The 15,331-nt window shown below is 43.5% G+C and overlaps 2 protein-coding genes across 7 annotated transcripts; one reads left to right on the top strand and one right to left on the bottom strand.

The window, feature by feature from the left end:
- Nucleotides 1-5,878: 5,878 nt before the first annotated feature.
- On the bottom strand, nt 5,879-13,770 carry LOC119877480 (protein WFDC9-like). 6 transcript variants are annotated; one of them, XM_038572458.1, is made up of 5 exons: nt 13,573-13,770; nt 10,433-10,629; nt 8,634-8,786; nt 7,509-7,656; nt 5,879-6,978 (listed from the first exon to the last, which is right to left on the bottom strand). In XM_038572458.1, exons 3-5 carry the CDS (start codon nt 8,722-8,724, stop codon nt 6,948-6,950), a joined length of 270 nt encoding a protein of 89 aa, XP_038428386.1. In that variant the 5' UTR covers nt 8,725-8,786; nt 10,433-10,629; nt 13,573-13,770; the 3' UTR covers nt 5,879-6,947. The 6 variants fall into 6 exon arrangements, with proteins under 6 accessions (XP_038428386.1, XP_038428382.1, XP_038428383.1 ...); XM_038572454.1 differs by having other exon boundaries at nt 8,634-8,812; nt 13,573-13,767; XM_038572455.1 differs by having other exon boundaries at nt 8,634-9,534; nt 13,573-13,766.
- On the top strand, nt 10,111-10,839 carry LOC119877481 (NHP2-like protein 1). Its single transcript, XM_038572460.1, has one exon. It carries the CDS (start codon nt 10,492-10,494, stop codon nt 10,804-10,806), a length of 315 nt encoding a protein of 104 aa, XP_038428388.1. The 5' UTR covers nt 10,111-10,491; the 3' UTR covers nt 10,807-10,839.
- Nucleotides 13,771-15,331: the final 1,561 nt, after the last annotated feature.

Genomic DNA, 15,331 nt, shown 5'->3' with positions numbered 1-15,331 from the left:
AGTTTAGATTGCATCTCATTTAATTGAATTTTTAATTTCAGCCTGATTAGATCTAAATTCTGCTGTCATGAAGTCTCTTGAATCCTTTATGCTTTTTTCTAGAGCCACCAGTAGCTTTATAATTGTGCTTCTGAATTGGTTTTCTGACACTGAATTGTAATCCAAATTCTGTAACTCTGTGGGAGAGAGTACTGTTTCTGATTCTTTCTTTTGTGGTGAGTTCTTCTTTCTAGTCATTTTGCTCACTGCAGACTGGCTAAAAACGAGTTGTACTGGAAAAAAGAAGAAAAAAAAAAAAACAAGGAAGTGTATCCTCTGGTTCTATATATTGTAAATCCCTCAACTTCCCCTGGAGCTTTCCAGCGCTGCTGGTCAAGAACTTGCTCTTCCCCTGTCCTTCCAGCTGGTCTTTTGGGGGAGGGGCCTGCTGTTCTGATTCTCAGGTGTGTGCACCTGGGGACGCTGCCCCACCCCCTGCCAGGTGCAGGGCTCAGTGGGAGCTGCTTATCCTGTGAGGCCCCTGTTCCCTGGCGGCCCTGCTCCGTTCCATGCACAGGATGACACCAGGAGGGAGAACACTGGCCGGGGCCAGCTCTCCAGCCCTGGAGTCAGCGCCCACAGTAACTACCGCAGTCTCCCAGTCTGCAGTGCCCTGGATGCTCCTGGGGGCAGGGGGTGCACAGCTTGGGGGCACCGGGCAACAGGAGTATCCTTGCTGTCCTGTGCCCTCCCTGCCTCTGTCTTTCCAGGGGGAACACAGGATCCTGGGCTATGTCCCCCAGGGCCCTGGGATCCCAGGCCTGTGCTGCTGGAATTGCGCTCCCGGGGCGGTGGCCCGCGAAGGCAGCAGGGCACAGCCCCCTCCATTCAGAGCTGCTGCCTGAGCTTCTCCCGAGGCCCCACTGGGCGCACTCCAGCCCTTTACCAAGCTCAGTATGAGGTGTGTGGTGCGCTTTCCCCTGGGCACACTTCCTCTGTTAGTGACCTTGGGAACCTGGAGGCTCCACTGCCCCTCCTGCGATTCTGCCCAAGTTCCCTGCTAAATGCCTTTCCTTCTGGGAAGAATCTGGTGCGGATTTTTAAAGTTCTTGCTTCTCCGGGACTGGGCTTTCCTGTCTGGAGGCTTTTGCTGCCTGGCCCTAGCCCGGCTCTTCACGGGGCCCTCCCCCACTTGATTCTTTTTTATTTTTATTTTTTTTTCTGTCTTCCTACCTTGTTAGAAGCACAAACTCTTCTCTCTTTAGCGTTCCAGCTGTTCTCTCTTTAAATCTCAGGTCGAATTCATAGGTTTTCAGGATGATTTGAAAGTTATCTAGGTAAGTTGGTGGGGACAAGTGACTTGGGGACCCTACTCCCCAAAATCTGCCCGATCTCTGTTTTGCTATTTTCTTGGCTTAGGAGGGATTTTGTTAGTTCTTCTTCTTTCTTTCTTCTTATTATTTATTCTTCTTTATTTCTTTTTCTTCTTTCTTTACTCTTACTTTCTTTCTTCTTTCTTTTCTTTTCTTCCTCCTTCCGTTTGCCCCCTCCCCTCTCCCCCTCCTCGTCTTCCTCCTTCTTATTTTGGCTAATTTGTGTTTTATTGATGCTGATACTCAGGCCTTGACTGCATACTCAATCCCTGTTACATATGGGAGATTTAGTAATTGTAATCAGCAACTGTTGTCACCTATGAAACACATAAATGCCAGATTCTGTGGTACATCTTGATCTTCATTATCTCAGGTAATCATCTGACATCTCCATGAAATTTGTATTATTGTTTTATCAGAGATGAGAACAGTCAAGTTCAGATCAAATAATTTGCTCAAGGGCAGCCTGGGTGGCTCAGAGGTTTAGGGCTGACTTTGGCCCAGGGCCTGGTCCTGGAGACATGGGATTGGGCTCCCTGCGTGGAGCCTGCTTCTCCCTCTGCCTATGTCTCTGCCTCTCTCTCTCCCTCTGTGTCCCTATGAATAAATAAATAAACTCTAAAAAAATTAATAATTTGCTCAATTCCATAGAGCTAATTTGTGTAAGAATTAGAAATTAAATTTAGGTCTGTTTGAAACCCCAGTGAAGTGGAAGGAGTGTAGGTGATGAACTCAAACTGCCTTTAATTCACTTAGCTGTGGTTGCTTTTGTGGACAGAGGGTGGTTTATACATGTTCTTTTTTATTACATTTTTTAATTTGAATTCATTTTGCAAACATAGAGTATAACACCCAGTACTCATTCCATCAAGTGCCCTCCTCAGTGCCCATCATCCAGTTACCCCATCTCCTCACCCACCCCCTCTTCCACAACCCTCCAGTAACCCTCGGTTTGTTTCCTAAAATTAAGAGGCTCTTTTGGTTTGTCTCCCTCTCTTTTTGTCTTTTTAAATTTTTCCTTCCCTTCCTTCTATGTTCATCTGTTTTGTTTATATATATCTTTATCCATTCCACCCTTCTGTCAATGGACATCTGAGCTCTTTCCATAGTTTGACTATTGTGGACATTACTGCTCTAAGTATTGGGGTGCATGTATCCCACAGAATTACTGCTGTAACTTTTGGATAAATACCTAGTAGTGCAATTGCTGAGTGGTAGAATAGCTCTATTTTAACTTTTTGAGGAGCTTCCATACTGTTTTACACAGTGGCTGCACCAGCTTGCATTCCTATCAAGAGTATAAGAGGGTTCCCTTTCTCCACAATCTCGCCAACATCTGTTGTTTCCTGAGTTGTTAATTTTAGCCATTCTTACTGATGTGAGGTGGTGTTGAGACTCTTAAGGATAGAGAACAAACTGAAGGTTGATGGAGTTAGGAGGGTGGCGGATGAGCTAAAAAGGGTGATGGGTATTGAAGGGAGCACTCATTGTAATGAGCACTGGGTAGTATATGAAAGTGATGAATCACTAAATTCTATTCCTAAAATCAATATTACACTATAGTTAACTAGAAAAAAAAGAATGATGGAACTGGAGGGTATCCTGCTGAGTGAAATAAGTCAATCAGAGATGGACAACCATCATACAGTTTCACTCATACGTGGAATATAAGAAATAGTGAAAGGATTATAAAAGAAAGGAGGGGAACTATGTGGGAAAAATTAGAGAGCGAGACAAACCATGAGAGACTCCTAACTCTGGGAAACAAACTGAACGTTACTGGAGGGAGGTGTGTTGGGAGGATAGAGTAACTGGTGATGGGCATTAAGGAGGGCACTTGATTTAATGAGCACCAGGTGTTATATAAAATCAATGACTCACCAAAATTTACCTCTGAAACTAATAATACACTATATGTTAATTAAATGGAATTTAAATTTTAAAAATATTTTTTATTAATAATAAATTTATTTTTTATTGGTGTTCAATTTGCCAACATACAGAATAACACTCAGTGCTCATCCCATCAAGTGCCCCCCTCAGTGCCCCTCACCCAGTCACCCTCACCCCCCACCCACCTCCCCTTCCACCACCCCTAGTTCGTTTCCCAGAGTTAGGAGTCTTTCATATTCTGTCTCCCTTACTGATATTTCCCACTCATTTTTTCTCCTTTCCCCTTTATTCCCTTTCACTATTTTTTATATTCCCCAAATGAATGAGACCATAAAATGTTTGTTGTCCAATTGACTTATTTCAGTCAGCATAATACCCTCCAGTTCCATCCAGTCAAAGCAAATGGTGGGTATTTGTCATTTCTAATGGCTGAGTAATATTCCATTGTATACATAAACCACATCTTCTTTGTCCATTCATCTTTCGATGGACACCAACGCTCCTTCCACAGTTCGGCTATTGTGGACATTGCTGCTAGAAACATCGGGGTGCAGGTATCCCGGCATTTCATTGCATCTGTATCTTTGGGGGTAAATCCCCAGCAGTGCAATTGCTGGGTCGTAGGGCAGATTTATTTTTAACTCTTTGAGGAACCTCCACACAGTTTTCCAGAGTGGCTGCACCAGATCACATTCCCACCAACTCTGTCTGAATTTTATTCTTGGCTGAGGGGGATATTTAATATCTCGCTTAGGCCTTGTGAATCATGAGGTGATGATCTTGGAAATGGAAACTTCATGTCAGGAGAATGGAGAAAAAGGTGCAAGAGCCTGGATGGTCCATGGTCTTGTGAAGTCCCTAAACTCATTTTGGATACCTAACACCTGAATTTTCCAGGTGAACAAAAATTGACCTGTCTTCTTTAAGCCACTATTCTCGTTGTTGTTGTTGTTGTTGTTGTTGTTGTTGTTGAGGTCATCATGTAGTCAGAACTTATTCAACCTGAAATACCAGCCAAAGTGTGTATTAATGTAGAATGGAGGCGTAAGATGTCTCTATTTTACTTATTTCTCATGTACTCTCTCAGGAAGCCCCTCTGGGGTGTATGCTACCAAAATGAGGTCTTTAAGAAGAGGGAGGGGTAGGACCCAGGAAACAGGCTCTGTAATCCAGGAGAGTTGAAGTTCCACCATGAGGATGGTGAAGGGAAGTCCCCAGTGCTGCTGGATATGGCCCTGGAGCTGAGAAACACTGGTACAGAGGCTGAGGCCTTTCTGAGCCCCCACAAAGGAAAAGCAACTACTTACAGGATGCTTAGGATGAGCGGCTTCAGCTAGGGGTGCATTCTTTGACTCTACCCTCTTAATGCCAGTGTGTTACCATTTCTGTCCCAGGTAGAAAGAGAAATAGAAGAGGTGACAAAAAGTGTACCATTCTGATTGTCAAGGAACTGTCCTCCTTAAAGTGACATCCTTTTTGGAATGCCCCAGATGAACCAAATAAAATCCCTTCAGATGTTCAAAGGGATGGAAATAAGGAGAAGATGCTTTTTAAAAAAGAGTGTTAAAACTCCAAAGTTAAGCAACTGCTCACCTGGGGCAACACATCTTCTCTCCCTTCCACCTCTAAATGACCCAGGATTGCATTAGACAAAAATCTTTGTTCTTACAAAAGAAGTAACCTCTATTCACTTTTCAGAGCTTCACCTGTGTCTGGTGTTTCTTAAAAATCACCAGCTTCAAATAATCAATGTGCCAAAGAGGCATAACTTGGCTTAGCAAAATTTTCTCCCCTTCATAAGTGACATTTACATGGATGAGGATATCTCCATTTGTAAGGGTTTCTCTCTCTCTCTCTCTCTCTCTCTGTAAGTGAAAGAGGAGGATGACTTTCAACCTCTATAAACTCTTTTTATCAGTGGAGCCTGTAGGAGAAATCTGTATGACAACCATACCATTGTTCACTGTGCCTTCCTCGTGACCTCTCATAACTGACCTGCCCCTTCCTTTCCACATCTTTTGTCTTTAGCTGCAGATGATATTTAAGGAGATGGCTTGGATCATCTGGGGAAGTGACTCAGTTTTCCTTGTCTGTATCCCTGTGAGTAGACTTGTGTTTCCTTTTCTCCTGCTTATCTGTCTCTTGTAGCAGGGGGTCTTAGCCATGAACCCAGAAGGATAGCGGGAAACTGCTTTCCCTTCCCCATAATATCTAGGATACCCAAGGGAACAACACATTCCTTCCCTGTCCTTCCCCTAGGGGTCTCTAACCCTTTATTCCTCTCTACTACTTTTGTTGAGAAGGAATAGCTACTTTCACTGGATAGCACTCCAAGTGCTCCTTATCCCTGAAGATCAAGACAAAGCCCCACTCCTGCAGGATGGTTCCCTGAGACCCCGAGTCTGAGCTCTAAGACACTAACTAGGGTTCTGGTAGGCCTTAGTCCCTTGCCTGGCCTCAGTCTATTCTGTATCCAATCCTGGAACCTTACCATGGGCTCTGTAGTTGATAACTGTGAGGTGCTGACTCATCTCATCTAAATGAGAATATCTCATTCTCTAGACCAGAAAGAGGCACAGAGATGAACACATTGTAGGGACTTTATAATCTCCTCATCCACGGAAAGTTACATCATTAAAATGACCTTCAAGATACTTTTTTTTTTTTTTGACCTTCAAGATACTTATGGTAGAAATTCAAATACATGCTAGGGGGACAGCATGGGCTGGAAAGCCTGCCTTGCATTACCAGACATCCAGTATATGAGTACTATAGCCAAGTATAAACTGCCAGGCAGACAAAATAGGCTAGAGTATGGAGTAAGAGGATACAGACACAGCAGAAGGAAGGATCATTCTGGAAGCTCAGAGTGCCCACCTTGGGGGCAGTAATGCCTACTCTAATGACAGGGGGATGCTTGCTCCATTGGACAGTGATGTGGAGGGCAGGGTATTGGGTCTTCCTTGAGGAGTTTGGCTCTCTATTATTAGATAAATCGGAGACTGCTGTGAGTTCACCAAACCCTGCTTTGTATTGTCTTGGGAATACAGATAGATTATATCTGCCAGTCTCCTTTGCAAATAAGAAGACTGTGTGATGACCTTATGGCAAACAGAATGTAGATAAAAATAGAGTTCCCTTTCTATGCTTGTCCCTTAAAAAGCTTCTGTAAGAGCCTCCATACTTCCATTTTCTCCAATCTGCTGTCTGGTTGCAGATGCCACCCTGAATAATGATTGAGTTATAGATAGAAGGATGCAGGATTTTGAATCATACATGGCATGGGGTCATTCACTGCACAGGCTCAGTGAATTGAGAATAAGCTTTTACTTCATTTACTGGGATATTTATAAATCTCTGCATTTTTGTTACAGCTGTGAGGTTATTGATTAATATATAGGTCTAACCGGGAAGGCAGAGTTGGGTGCCTATACACCCAATGGTGATCAGATGGGAACAACAGTTGGTCATCATAAAACAGAAGGTAACTACAGGAATGCAGCATAAGACAAAGCAGGGCCCTCAGGTTGGTTAGCAGTTTATTTGGCAGACACTTGGATCTTCTCAGGACAAAGAGATCAAGGGGAGAACGGAAGGATCCTCAGCCAGGGCAAGTGAATAACCCAGTAGGGAGCCAGGTAGCACTCTTCTTAGGTTAAACTGTCATCCTCTAGTCCACACTAGTGGTGGGCCTGCTAGAACCTAGGGGTTTAGCATGCTTTTAAAGGGTTCTCTGGAAGAGAAAAGTCAAGTGGTTAAAATGCAGGGAGCCCTGGGGACAGCCAAACTTAATAGCACCCTGGTCCCTCTTAATGGGAACAGAAATTCTTTCTGTAAGATGAGGAGTTACCCATTTTAAGCAATTTCTCCAAAGAGATTTCCCAACTGGGGAGATAGGTGGAGCCCAGGACTCTTTGGGCCTGCCTGCCTCAAGGGGCCAATGGAAAGGCCAGACGAAGGAGGCAATAGTCTGGACCTTGGACAAAGGAGGGATGAACAAACCGATGGATGACCCTTTGGGGGAACTGAATGAGAGCAAAGGAAGAAAAGTGAACCCCCCACCCCTACATTGGTGTCTTGGGTTTTTTGCCCTGAATGGCAGTCTCAGTATAGAGATTAGAGTACCTATTTCTTTGAGATTAGAGTGCCTATTTCTTTGACCAGGATTTTGGTGACTCTGTTCCATGTTACAGCTTCTGAATGAGGGTGACCAGTACTGAGGAAGCATGTCCAAGCCCAACCTTCCCACTCCAACCAACTCACTCATTGTCCAAGCAGATATTTCCACAGAAGGTCCAGCAACATGTATGATTGGGAGATAAACACTCCTGTAATTTAGTGCACCTCTTCTTACAATACTTTAACAGAGGCTGTACCCAGCACTGCTCAGTGGCTCTTCTTCCAACTGGAACTGAGATGGTAGATGTTGGCAGATCCATCACCCACAACTTAGAGAAAACACACACCTTTCCCAAGCTTAATAATCCTCAAGCTCTGAATCCTGAGCTCAAAGTCACAAACAAAATATTTCCCTTCATTTTAAGAAAATCCTTTCCTTGAATTCTAGCTGAGTCTTTTCACAGGAGACCCTTGTTGCATCACATGCTTTCCCTCTTTGCACATGTCCCCATAGCACTGCAGGCCTTTGGACCCTCCCCTAGCTCCCTAAAGATACGACCCAGGACAACTTCACAACAATGGTACTACCTCACCAGTCTATTTCTTTAGTACTTGGGATTTCAGGGCCTGCAATATTCTCTAGCTCCACTATCCGTACCCAGTTTACAGAATGGAAAACTGAGCTGAGGGAGAATAGGTACTATCTTTTCCCTTGTCTCTTTGCTTCTGTGCTCATACCACCTAAGCACTCAACCTCTCTCTACTTTCCATATCTTTTACTAGCCCACAACCCTTCCTTCATTATCCCCTCTTTATCATCTGTCCCCAAACTTTAACTCCTAAGAATCCCTTTCTTGTCTTTTCCATTTTTTCATATTCTAAAAGATTCTTCCCTTCCAAGTAAATAATATTGTCCTTTGGTATTCATCAAAGGCAAGAGACCTGAAAATATGGACTCAGAGGGCAGCTCTGTGTTGGTGTTTCCCCTGTCTAAGGTAGTCTAATACTAGAAATTATCATTTCTGATAGCTTATGGGATGTACTTATAGGCAAAGCTAGGTTCCCTTTCCATATGCTCATTATCACTTTCAGATCTCAGAGGGGGATTTAGAGGGGCACCAAACTGGAAACATATCCTAAATCTTTTGGATATCCCTGCTTTAAGGAGGTTGTGGTTCAGAAAAGGTAGTCCCAGTTACACTCAGTCTCAGTTACACCCGTCATCCCAGGCCTGGGCAGAGACCCCTCCTCCCATGTCATACCACCTACAAAAAGTCTTGTCCTTGACACCTCCCAGCACAGGCAGAAGCATCACAAACCCATTTGTGAGCATGATGTGTAGGAGAACCTGGGGCTTCATGGTTGTCACTCTGTGTGTTTGGGTTAACTTCTGGCAGAAGATAGGTCTTCTCCTAATGCCACCTGAGGTAGAACAGGAATTCAGGGGACTAGGATCAGAAGGAGATAGAAATTTCTTGTGAATATTGGGTTATTCTTTCTCCTATTTTTCCTTTTCACCCTCTGGCACCTAACAACGTATCAAGCTAGCCATTGGCTTCTGTAGACTACTTCCTCAACTCACATTACAAGCCATTTCCTTTGCAAAATTGCTTCTTTTAAAAATCCATTTCTTTCTTTTCTGATTAAAAAGCAATAAATCTTCAGCTTGTATAATTTGTCAAATGACGACAACAAAATACAAAAAGGAAACAGATAAGCATTAGATTTCACTACCTAGGGATACCCTGTGTATGTTCGGTCTCAGAATTTCTATAAACTTGGAATAGCTGAACATATCAAGGATCCTGATGTTTTTACGTAAGAACATATGTAATATTATAATACAATGAAAGTGTTGGTCCTGACCCTAAGCCAGAGTGCCAGAGTGATTCCAGAGTGAGTTATGGGAGATGGGTTACTCAGTAAGACTTGAGAAAGTTGATGGCCAGATATTAGTTAGTGGACTCTTAAAACTTTCATTTAAATAGATGACCCAAAGTTGAAGAAGTTGCAGAGGTTTTGAAGATTTTATTGGTAAGAAGATCTGTTCAAGAAGTGAGGAAGCTGTCTTCTGATTCCAAGTGGACAGAAAAGACTTGGTGGATACTACTCATAGAGCTTACTGTGCATCTCCAGAAGTTTGTAGTGATCCTGTAGACCTGAAACATAACTGAAGACTTGGAAGGGTAAGAAATCTGGCTAAAGTGGCCTTCAGTACCAAAGAAGAGAACTGCAGTTGGAGTCCAGCTGAATTGTAAATGGCTAGATACCATTTTGGCATCTAGTTCACTCTTCAGTGAACCCTTGAAATCTCCCATGGAAGAGTGCCAGAAGCACAAATCTAGCTTTTGATAGTAGTGTACTGTGTGAGAACTGTCCTACTCCTACTTATTGGTTCTTCCTGCCTCTACTACCTAGGAGACAGAAACTTTTTTTAGCCAGATAGATGTGAAGGAACAGAATCATGAAGAGCCCAAGGTGGAGATACCACATCATTTCTTATAACTAGAGCTTCTGAGGGAGGAGAGAGTCCACAGTTCTCAACAGTTTTGGAATTGTGGCTAATTACATGGGCCTGCACATTTAATTATTAAGTTGAGCTGTTTTGTGACTGGAGAGTCACACAATTTAGGGGGTCCCACCTAGTTTTCCTAAAGAGGCAAGGAAACAACTAGCCAATCTGAATAAAGTATACAGGCAAGAGAGACAAAATAATATGATCACATCACACAAGTCATGCCAACAATCCAACTATCAATATCACTATCATTCCTCCATATATGGTGGTAATTGTTAAAGAGAAAACAATGAAGCAGAAGAGGAAATAGCCTGCTGACAACTGGCAGCTGAGGTGGGGGGTGGGGCACAGACATAGGCCTTGGAAGCAGGAGCATTAATTACTGCTAAAATTCCCAGAGCTCTCCCATCTGCCTCCTTTAGCCTTTATCTGCTGCTTCACCATCCTGAAATCAAAGAGGAAGAAAAAGGAGGGGTGGCGGGACCGCAGAATCGCAGATATGACTGAGGCTGATGTAAATGCGAAGGCCTACCCCTTTGCAGATGCCCACCTCAACAAGAAACTATTGGGCCTTCCTCTCCATCCTCTCAGGATCATCCTCTCTGGTGAATGGAGCAGTCATGTAACTACAAGCAGCTTCAGAAAGGAGCCAACGAAGCCACCGAAACCTTCAACAGAGGCATCTCTGAGTTCATCGTGATGACTGCAGACGCTGAGCCCCTGGAGATCATCCTGCACCTTCCGCTGCTGTGTGAAGATAAGGACATGCCCTACATGTTTGTGTGCTCCAAGCAGGCCCTTGGGTGGGCCTGCTGGGTGTCCAGGCCTGTCATCGCCTCCTGTTCTGTCACCATCAAAGAAGGCTCCCAGCTGAAGCAGCAGATCCAGTCCGTTCAGCAGTCCATTGAAAGGCTCTTAGTGTAAACCACTGGCCTCTGTCCCACTCCTCAGTGAGTCCTCCCCCTGGGGTTGTGTATCATATCATGTGTGTTCGCATGTAGTTTCTCCAGCTACCTTCTCTTGTTATATTCTAGTACTAAATTCGGGTTTTGCATTTTTGTATTATTTTTGTTTTACAGGTTGTTATCTGTATATTAATCCCCCACCCCACCTCCATCTCCCATTCTACTCTCTCTCTACCATCCTATCCTCCCTTTTGAAAAATGAACTAATGCCAAGAACAGGCAGAAACAGAGTGGTGACACCATTCAGAGGCAGGAAGAGCCTCGTCAGAGATCTGGTTTGAGCTCACTGCCTGTTGCATGTAGGACATGATGGATGTAAACACCATTCACTTTGTATCCTTTGTGCCTGGAGTACAAAATCATGCCATATGTGTTTGGTCTCTAGGGGATTATGAATCATTAGGGGAGAAAGCATGTATTCTTTGAGGTTGTTAGGTGTGTGTTCAAGTGTCATTTGCCAAAATGCTCCTGCTGTTTGCTTTGGTAATGTGATGTTGTTCCCCTTTCCCCCAAATCCCAACCATGCCCCTGAGGGCGGCAGGGCAGCAGCATACCAAAGAGATGTGCTGCAGAATTCCAGAGGCTACTTGGGTGAGTTAGACATGGGGCAGCTGATGTAAGGAGTTGAGAAGTGGCTAGAAAAAAAAAAAAAAAAGAGGGCCCACTGACACTGGAATGAAGTCTGAGCAAATCATGGAGACCTGACTGGAAGCTATAGCAGAGACATTGGAATCAAGGAAACATCCTTTCTGGTGAATGGAGTTGCCTTCAATGGATACTTGGTACCAGCTCTGAGAGCCCTTACGCCTGTTTCCTGCCAGAATGTGGGTCAGGGTCAGATGTATGTATTCTTTATCACATCAGAAGGACAGTGCTAGTGTGTCATTCTTGTGAGCATCCTAATAAGGAAATATATTCATATTCCGAAATAAAGAGGAAGAAAAATAAAAGAGTCCAAGAGAAGAATAAAATTCCAATGTTATGAATTACATGGCCACAAGGCAGTGATTGTCCTTCTCCTTAGAAGTCTTTATATTTGTTCAGAAGTTTTCCACCAAACAGAAAAGCCTCCCCCGTACTGTCCAGTAACGATAGCCACTACCCACAAGTGACAATTTCAATTAAATTTAAAATCTGACTTCCATTCATTTCAACACATTCAATAGCCACATGTAGCTAATGGCTATTATACCGAACAGCTCAAACATATAACATTTCCAACATCCCTGAGAGTTCTAGTGAACAACAGTGCTCGAGATGAATCAAGGAAAATTCCTCTGCTCAAAAGCAAGTGTTGACTAGAGATCATTTAAAAGCATAAAATTTTTCAAAGGCAGTTTTGAAAATGTATTCTTTCAGAAAAAGTGAAATTTAGAAGCTGGAAAAATGCAAGTTTTAGGCATATGAACATTTGACACATTGACTGTGAGCAGATTAGATTTAGAAGACCTGAGGAGAAGAACAAGAGAAGGAGATTATGGAGAGAAAGCAAAGGAGGAGGATAGCCTTTAAAATGTAAAAGATCTGAGGCTGGAGGGCTTCCACTCTTAGCTGCTTACATCTGTTCTCCAACCTTCTATATTCAGAACCTGTGTCCCTGCCATGAAGGAGAACTGCCAACTGAAGGTATTAAGACTTCATTTACCACTGGGCAATACTTACCAAGGGATACAACCTAATTGGAAAAGCTCCAGGCCAAAGGCCAACTATCTTGGAGCATGGTAGATTGTCAGAAATCCTATAAATCACTCACATAGTTAGCAAAAAAAAAAGTCAGTTCAGGTGGTAGGATATCCAGTTCCTCAACCTGGCTCAGAGTGTAAGCAGCAGTGCATAGCAAGGCAGATGAGCAATGCAGATGCTGTGTCAGCCACTTTCAGGTGGGGATATGAGGTAGGAGGTAGCTGGGTGAAGGTGAGTAGGCCCTGGGGTGGGCTGCATTCCTGGACACTGCCTTTGCTCAAAGAAGGAGGAAAACTAGTGCACACTGACAGAAACACAGTAAACCCAAAGCCATGGGTTCCATGAAGCTATGTATGTATTTGTTTCTAACACCGAGGAGGGCACTTGATGGAATGAGCATCATACTATAGGTTGGCAAATCAAACTTAAATAAAAACAAAAGAAAAAATATTTTAAAAATATAAAACTTTCATTCTAGATCTCAGTTTTCCAGAACTTTGAGATCTGTTCATTGAAAAGGCCTTACTCTTAGTCCAGTTCTCTGAGTTCTGTACTTGCCCTTAAAGGGTGCTCAGGATCCTGGGGATGCTCAATCCTCTTCTTTGCACACCTCAGGTGCACTAACAAGCCAGAAGAAATATATAATCATGTCCAGGGTGGGTCCTACTCACATACAGAATTCTGGGTGAATTCTTTGGTCATTTTGAGATCGAGGGTAGGATAATGACAAAACCCCTAGGTTTGCAAAGACACAGACCAACTGCTCCCCTCAGAATTCAGGATCCTGGGCTTACCAGATAATGTTAAAGAGGAGAAAGTACTGGATTTAGAGTCAAGAATACAGATATCTTGTTTCATGTATGCCCCTTTTACCTGTGAGACCTCAGACAGGTATGTCCCCTCTGTCTCAAGTTTCTTATTCAAACACCAGAGACAGTAATCTCCATCTCACAGGAATAGTGCTGATGCCACCTATTCAGAGAACTCATCCAAACAAGCCATCAATAAAAGCTGGTGCCTCCTGACCCTTATCTTTACTTACCTCTGAAGGTGTTTGAGTTGAGTGTGTGAGGAACTGGCTGATAGCTCTTTTATGTGGCCTCTTCTTACTTGGGGAGGGGGAGAGGAGGTTGTGACCTGGAACCAGGACAGAAGAGCAGAAAAACAAGGTTCAAAGGCCTAGAACTTAATGGTGATTTGCATTATGGCAGATCTGTAAGTTCTGCCCTGGAGCTACATTTTGGCCATGTCACAGAGTTTTTCCTTTGATACTCTCTCATTCCAAAGGATCGGATTTTCTTTAATATGACAGTACATCCTATCCTGCTACACTAGAAGAACACTGTGTACCTTACTAACAGTTCTGGCCATCCAAACAGACCCAAGTCTTGAGTCTATCTGATGCATCTGAGTCTCCCCATAGGTAGACTGAAGTGCAGTTTGCGTATCTATTTGCTTTGGACTTGCTTTGTGCTAATAAGATCCCACCTTTCTCTGTATTGATTTTCTTTTGCTAATTAAAGCATAGCACTGGCATGGCTGGGTGTCTCAGTGGTTGGGTGCCTGCCTTGGGCTCAGGTCGTGATCCCAGGATCTGGGATTGAGTTCCAAATCGGGTTCCCTGGGAGGACCCTGCCTATGTCTCTGCCTCTCTCTCTCAGTCTGTGTCTCTCATGAATAAATAAATAAATCTTAAAAAATATTAAAAATAAAGCATAGCAGTATCTCCCACCAAATGCCTTGGGGGTTTTATGTGGATAAAAAAAGACTGAACAGGAAGGACTTAGGAAAGGCAGATGGCCACCCAGCAAATGAGGGAAGTAAAGTGATCGAATCTAGCACCAAGGTCTTTTTTTTTAATAAATTAATTTTTTATTGGTGTTCAATTTACCAACATACAGAATAACACCCAGTGCTCATCCCGTCAAGTGCCCCCCTCAGTGCCCATCACCCATTCACCCCCACCCCCCCGCCCTCCTCCCCTTCCACCACCCCTAGTTCGTTTCCCAGAGTTAGGAGTCTTTATGTTCTGTCTCCCTTTCTGATATTTACCAAACATTTAATCTCCCTTCCCTTATATTCTCTTTCACTATTATTTATATTCCCCAAATGAATGAGAACATACACTGTTTGTCCTTCTCCCATTGACTTACTTCACTCAGCATAATACCCTCCAGTAACATCCATGTTGAAGCAAATGGTGGGTATTTGTCGTTTCTAATGGCTGAGTAATATTCCATTGTATACATAAACCACATTTTTTTCCATTCATCTTTCGATGGACACCGAGTCTCCTTCCACAGTTTGGCTATTGTGGACACCTGCACATCGGGGTGCAGGTGTCCCGGCATTTCATTGCATCTGAATCTTTGGGGTAAATCCCCAACAGTGCAATTGCTGGGTCGTAGGGCAGGTCTATTTTTAACTCTTTGAGGAACCTCCACACAGTTTTCCAGAGTGGCTGCACCAGTTCACATTCCCACCAACAGTGTAAGAGGGTTCCCTTTTCTCCACATCCTCTCCAACATTTGTGGTTTCCTGCCTTGTTAATTTTCCCCATTCTCACTGGTGTGAGGTGGTGTCTCGGTGTGGTTTTAATTTGTATTTCCCTGATGGCAAGTGATGCAGAGCATTTTCTCATGTGCTTGTTGGCCATGTCTATGTCTTCCTCTGTGATTTTTCTCTTCATGTCTTTTGCCCATTTCATGATTGGATTGTTTGTTTCTTTGGTGTTCTCATTCATTTGGGGAATATAAATAATAGTGAAAGGGAATATAAGGGAAGGGAGAAGAAATGTGTGG

Source organism: Canis lupus, chromosome 24 (assembly GCF_011100685.1).
Source record: "Canis lupus familiaris isolate Mischka breed German Shepherd chromosome 24, alternate assembly UU_Cfam_GSD_1.0, whole genome shotgun sequence".
In the NCBI taxonomy this organism is placed as follows: domain Eukaryota; kingdom Metazoa; phylum Chordata; class Mammalia; order Carnivora; family Canidae; genus Canis; species Canis lupus.
This window is presented reverse-complemented; position numbering and strand designations above follow the sequence as displayed.